The 6,230-nt window shown below is 39.0% G+C and overlaps 1 protein-coding gene across 1 annotated transcript; it reads left to right on the forward strand.

Annotated features, from left to right (window-relative positions):
* Positions 1-1,515: 1,515 nt before the first annotated feature.
* On the forward strand, positions 1,516-4,007 carry LOC147452222 (uncharacterized). The gene is made up of 2 exons (XM_086518896.1): positions 1,516-3,226; positions 3,407-4,007. Exons 1-2 carry the CDS (start codon positions 3,017-3,019, stop codon positions 3,692-3,694), a joined length of 498 nt encoding a protein of 165 aa, XP_086375022.1. The 5' UTR covers positions 1,516-3,016; the 3' UTR covers positions 3,695-4,007.
* The last annotated feature ends 2,223 nt before the right edge of the window (positions 4,008-6,230 follow it).

Below are 6,230 nucleotides of genomic sequence, written 5' to 3' on the forward strand. Positions count from 1 at the left end.
CTAGTAGTGTTGTCAAAACTTCAAACCTTGAGGATTGTCATCCATAAGGATTTCAATGATTGAGGATTTCACTTACTGAAGTTTTCAAGTGGCCTCCTGCAACTAAGCTAGTTGGTGAGGTCTTTAATCAAAATGCTTCTCATATCTACCTTTTTCTTTGTAGTAAGAGATGTAAAAGAGCAATGATGTTAAGGTGAATGAGCGAAGCGATGGTCTAAGCGAGCATGCAAGGAGGTTGATGGTTTTGTGTGTGGGAAGTTGGCAAGCTTGACGGTGTGTGACATAGCTAGCCTCAAGATCCTTCCTTAAGACTTTTGTAGTGAGGTCTTTAATCAAAATGCTTCTCATATCTACCTTTTTCTTTGTAGTAAGAGATGTAAAAGAGCAATGATGTTAAGGTGAATGAGTGAAGCGATGGTTAAGCGAGCATGCAAGGAGGTTGATGGTTTTGTGTGTGGGAAGTTGGCAAGCTTGACGGTGTGCGACATAGCTGGCCTCAAGATCCTTCCTTAAGACTTTTGTGAAGTCTATAGCTTGGATCATGAAGAAAGGCGGAGGGAGAGGGCAGGGGAGGAGGAGGTTGAGGCAGTGGTAGGGCTCCACGTAGAGGTGTTAAATTTTGAAGGGTTCCGTTGGTTCTACCTCCTGGCTAGAGCTTGGCCATGTGATGTTTTTGCGAGTTATTGAGTGTTCCATTGATAGCGATCCATACCCTCTAATCGCAATCTATTGCAAAATAGCGTGGCCAGGATTTGGAAGTATAGCATGATCTGCTTTAGGGTGTTGGGCAAGCTTCACTGACTTTGGGCAGTGCTACTCTCATAAGACCAAGCTTACGGATCAATATCCTTTGCTAAGTTCTTGAATGAAAGGACAAATTCACAAAACTAGAAGAGTATATTTCAAACCAAGGAGTTGAAAACGAATCACGTCCGTTTACAAAGTAAACAAAGACAAAAGAAAAAGAAAGTCAAGAGAGACTTTAACAAAGAGAACAAGTTACAATGATAAATGACTCTTTCAGAATTTAATAACAAGTAAAAGAATCACGGTGGCTTTCTAAAATAATTAGAACTTGATAAATCATTAGGTTGAGTTTAAGTAGAATTAGTGTTCAAGAAAGGATTGCCTATGCTTAGCCTTGAGCTGGTTGAAAATGGAGACTACCTGGTTGTAAACCATGGTAAAGGGAAGAAAAAATGGTGAAATATGTGAGAAAATAGTTCAAAAATCTTACAAATTTTAAATTTATGCTAGTATTTTCGGTTCACTTCTTTGTGGAAAGGAAACTCAGTCGACGTCCGCTTAATAAAAGAGACTTTCCTGAATATTAACTAGAATTAAATTATAGAATGTAAGAAAAGTCAAGCCATGTGAGGCTGTGAAATGAAATGTGAAATTAAAAAAACTCATTAGTATACATGCGTATGTGTATCCATAGAATTTACTGTGAAGTTTCACTTTAACATTCTAAAACAATAGAATGCAAGAAAAGTAGACATGTCGGGATAGAATATGAAATGAAAGTGAAATAAACATTTAAGGTTAGTCTCCATCATGGCATTGAAAACAATGAAAGTCTTCCTAACCCAACACAACACCAAGGTTTCTTTTAGAAAGCCAAAAAGGTATAATGTTTACAAAAGTTTCATTTTCAACCAAAGAGGACATGTATCCACCATCGGCATGCTCTGCATCAACGGCTCAAAGTGTGCACATTTTCTCAACCTTCCACTATGGCCTTCTGCAAGCCAAAAATGGCCAAAGCACATGGTGCTTGATGCTTCCAGAGAGGACGCTTGAGGGGTAACAGCTAAGAGAGAAATCCAAATGAAAAGATAGCTCATGCTTAGCACTCAAGAGCATGCAATGACGGTGTTGAAGCTTATGGGGGCATAAATGCCTTGATGACACGTGCCAGGGATTTGGATAGCACCAAGACTCAAGAGGCTAAATAGGAGAAAAAATTTGTTGGAGGGTAGAACAGAACCTAGTGTTTGGAAACCATGCTTTTTGTGTCTAGACTGTCTAGGAAGAGAAAACTATTAAAAAAGACTTTAGTAATAAAATCTAAGCCTTAGTAAAGGAATTTTGAACTACAATAAGGCTCTTAAGAGACTCGTTAAATAACAGATATCCCAAAGATCTTATCTCTACGGATAAAAAAGCATATCCATAATAATAGGCCATTTGTATTAAAAAAAAGGGACTATCCAATGGGATTGCAAGAGCTTACATAATAGATAAATAACATGGCATAAAGAGGAAAATAGAAGCTATTAGGTAATTTTATTGAGACCGTGTAGGATATATGAGAGAAAAAAAAGGATAAGTATAATACAAAGAGGAAGGAAAGAGACCCTTATATAACCCTAGGTAGAGGCTAGTGACATCATTGATTGTGTGAAATAGGAACATGCATGGTTTAGAGTAGGTTCCCACTAGAGATAGTGAAGAACTATGGTAATAGAGATAAGAAGCCCTGCTTGCTATCCTATTGGAGAATGCCAAGAACGATAATATTTTTGTATCCAAGTATTATGCCTCATTAATAATTTTTAAAACCATGCATATATTTACACATGTCGACTAATGCTACAAGCCATCAAGGTGCATACCCTCTCTAGAATTGCTGAGGGAAGAACTTCTTTTGGTTTTGCAATTGACAAATAAGTGCTTAGAAATTAGCGGCCATGGAAAGACTCCCTAAACCCTTGGTTTAAGTTCTTAGTATTTTTATTGGCTCATACTCATACTGAATGTTTGGCATATATCTTCAAAAGGGTGTTTAAAAATCTTGGGAAGGATCACATGCATAGCTAAGTGCAGATGGGGGTGCTCCCTCCCTCCGGACAGCTCATGATGTTGTCGTAGTCTGTAATGTGGGATTTTAATGAGATGCAGGCATGGGTGATCATATTTAAAGAGAGGCCTAAGTTATGACAATTGTAATGACTCGTGAGCCTTGTAGCGATAGGGATCACATGGAGGCAAAAGAGCAGCCATCGGTGGAAGCATGAAGAGCTCATGTACCAAGCTTGGGGGGGGTGCCCACGCTCTTCTTTGCTTGTGTTGCGGCTTCTTCGCCTTTGACTTGCTGGATTTGTTGCGATCAGGATTCCACCCCTCAACCCTCCTTCACCATGGTGTCCTCCTTGCTTGCTTCAACATGGCCCTCCTTTGCAACGTTGGCATCAACTACTTAGTTCTCACATTGGTTTGTGAGGTATGGCTCTCTCTCTCTCTCTCTCTCTCTCTCTCTCTCTCACACACACACACACACACACACACACACACACACACACACACACAAATACACACACATGTGAATGGATGCATCCACTCTAACTACTGAATCCAAAAACCTCAAGTATTCAAAGCTTAGATATAATACTCATCCTTGCAGATCCATTTGATTTTTCACACACTTGAGGCGCATTTTAAGAATGGTCGATCTTCGACAAGATGGGAGCTTGCTAGTAAGGGCAGAATGGGGCTTACACTACAAGATGGGAGCTTGCTAGTAAGGGCAGAATGGGGCTTACACTGGATGGCTTTCTTTATCACAAGATTGCTCTTGCACATGTTCATCACAATCAAAGTTGTGCAGGATGCATCAAAGTTTTCTTCAGGCATTGAATGGCCACATGCTTTAGGTAGGGCAAGATCTTTTGAATGTCATGCTTGCATTTGACCTTTATGGAGCTTTCCTAAGAGAAGCTTACAGGAGGAAGAAGATATCTTAAATAGAGTGCTTGCGTACAAATGGAACATAATTTAAAATGAGGATAGAATGCCAACATAATTCCACACATTTAGTTAAATTATTGCTTGAAATCACTCTCTTGAGTTTGTATGGTATTATCTGTGAATTTATGCCATTATTTATCAGGTTCAAAGCATCTAACTTTTTGTCCAAGATGATGATCCCACCGTGACAACCATGTCTCAAATGCTTTCCAATCCACCAACTAACCTGTCTTTTGTTCATGGCCCGCACAACAAGGACCGCGATTCTCATATGTCAATGCCGTGATTCTCACACAATTTTTGTCACATCCAGACAATGAATTTTACAAACCTAAAAGAAAAAGTGAAACTATCTCTTCTTGTGTTAAAACTTTTAGCAGGCCAAAAACACATCTTCACTTAAGAAACTTATGTATTCATGTGGTACATTATTTGTCATTGTGAACATGCTTTCAATTTTTAAGAAAATGCTTAATTTCTTTCTTAGCCTATTCCTGATAACATATTGGGTATAACTTGTATTGCATACTTATTAACCATTAAAGAATTTTATTAGAATTTACGATATAAATTATTGCACAATGCTATCCTCTCACTGACTAGTGCCATTCAGTAGGACTACACGAGAGCAATTTTAGAGGCAATGACATTCCTATTTATCACATGCTAGTAAGCTCTCCATCACAAATGACCTTATGTTTGCAGGATCAAAGTGCTATAGCTATGTAAATATAAATGTATAAAGATCACAATACTCTTTAGAATACAATACATCCCCTCACAATTGTGAGTTCCCCCGCCGCCCCGCCCCGCCCCCCCCCCCCCCCCCCCCCCCCCCCCCAAAAAAAAAGAAAAAGAAAATTATCTAAATATAACAATAGTACCTTGAGAAAGGAAACCTCAATTAGCTATCCGTGAGGAAACCCTAAGTTGGTTTGGAGCTTGACTACAAGAGATGGATTAAATACCGACGCCAAATTATCGATGTCGATGATGGGCGCCAGTATATGTATAGGTAAATCTGGAGGGAGACCCAATTTTTTTTAAAAAAAACAAAATTTAAAATTTTGACACTGATATGGACGTGCATTTCGACGACGGTTTCGAGGCGTATATCGATGGTACTTTTGACGCTGATTTGGATGCCTATACCGACATCTGCATCGGTGCCACCTGCAAAAACAAAGGCCATCGATTTTTTTTGCTTTTTCGTTTCATTTTTTGCCTCCCTCTCTTGCTCTCCTCCTCCTCAGTTGCTGCAGATTTAGTGTTGCGAGGATTCCGGGTCTGGGAAATCTACTCACACGCTCTTCTGCATCAAAGGTAAGATTCCTTTCGAGATTTGTAGTAGATTTCTTTGTTTTTTTTTTTGTGTGTGTGTGTGAGTGTATATGTTTTATAGATTTCGTGGAATTTTTTAAAGTGCTTCTTGCTCAAATAGGTTGCATGTGAGTGCTTTATCATTCTCTTCTCTTGCACGTGCGCGCACACACACACACCCACATACACACGTACACATACATAATCACATACATGCACGCAAATAAATAAAAAATACATATTAATTTGCCTACAATCTAAACACACTATGCACGCACACACACATTTTTATACGATTTTTTTTTAATTTTGTTATTTTAAAAATTTTGTTAACAATTATCATTCACAAACAAAGATATTGAAATTTGCTAATAAAAATTAGTTTGATTTAAGGCAATTTATAATTAGTTTTTTAATTTTATGTAAATTTATTTGGAAATTAATAAATTATGTTGCTATTTTTTAAGGTGACATGTGGTAGGTGTTTTAAATGTTAATTAGAATGTTTTAAATTAAGTTTTAGTGCTAGGTTTTAATTACATTTAATTAACTTCATGCTTTGGTAAATTGGAGTTGTTATGTTGATCACTTAGGGCAAATCAACGTTCTCATGCTGACCAGACGTGGTTGGCCGCTTAGAGCTAGCCGCTTAGGACTAGCCGTTTGATTGGGGTTAGTCGCTTATGTGTTCAACCTAAGCCGTTTAATTGGGGTTAGTCTCTTAGATGTTCAACCTCTTAACCGCTTAGGGCTAACCGCTTAGGACTGGTCGATATTCATGCCGCTTAAGGCTAGATGCTTAGGGCTAGCCGTTCAGGGCTAGCTTCCTCGTTAATTAGCCGATTAGGGCTAGTCGATATTCAAGCCGCTTAGGACTTACCACTTAGGGTATGCGATGGCTGTTTGAATTCGCTTAGGGTATGCCGCTTAGGGCTAGTCGATATTCAAGCCGCTTAGGACTGGCCACTTTGTTGGAATTAGGGTTGCAGAGAAACACACACAGCTTGGAGAAGACGAAGGAAGCTCAAGGCACACAATAGAGAGTGTGTTACTTAGTGTGCAATAGAAAGATAGATAGCCCTAGAGTGATGGGCGTATATACAATGCACGGGGGAAAAAACCTCCTAAAGAGGGAAAAAATGCCCCGGCGGTCCTAGTGT

This window comes from Adiantum capillus-veneris, chromosome 8 (genome assembly GCF_014529385.1).
Source record: "Adiantum capillus-veneris isolate H3 chromosome 8, ASM1452938v2, whole genome shotgun sequence".
NCBI lineage: Eukaryota > Viridiplantae > Streptophyta > Polypodiopsida > Polypodiales > Pteridaceae > Adiantum > Adiantum capillus-veneris.

Excerpts from the sequence above, each read along its gene's own strand:
- LOC147452222 (XM_086518896.1), top strand. The coding sequence starts at position 3,017 with ATGAAGAGCTCATGTACCAAGCTTGGGGGGGGTGCCCACGCTCTTCTT. Across the intron at positions 3,227-3,406 it reads TTCTCACATTGGTTTGTGAG|ATCCATTTGATTTTTCACAC; the intron begins GTATGGCTCTCT and ends TCATCCTTGCAG.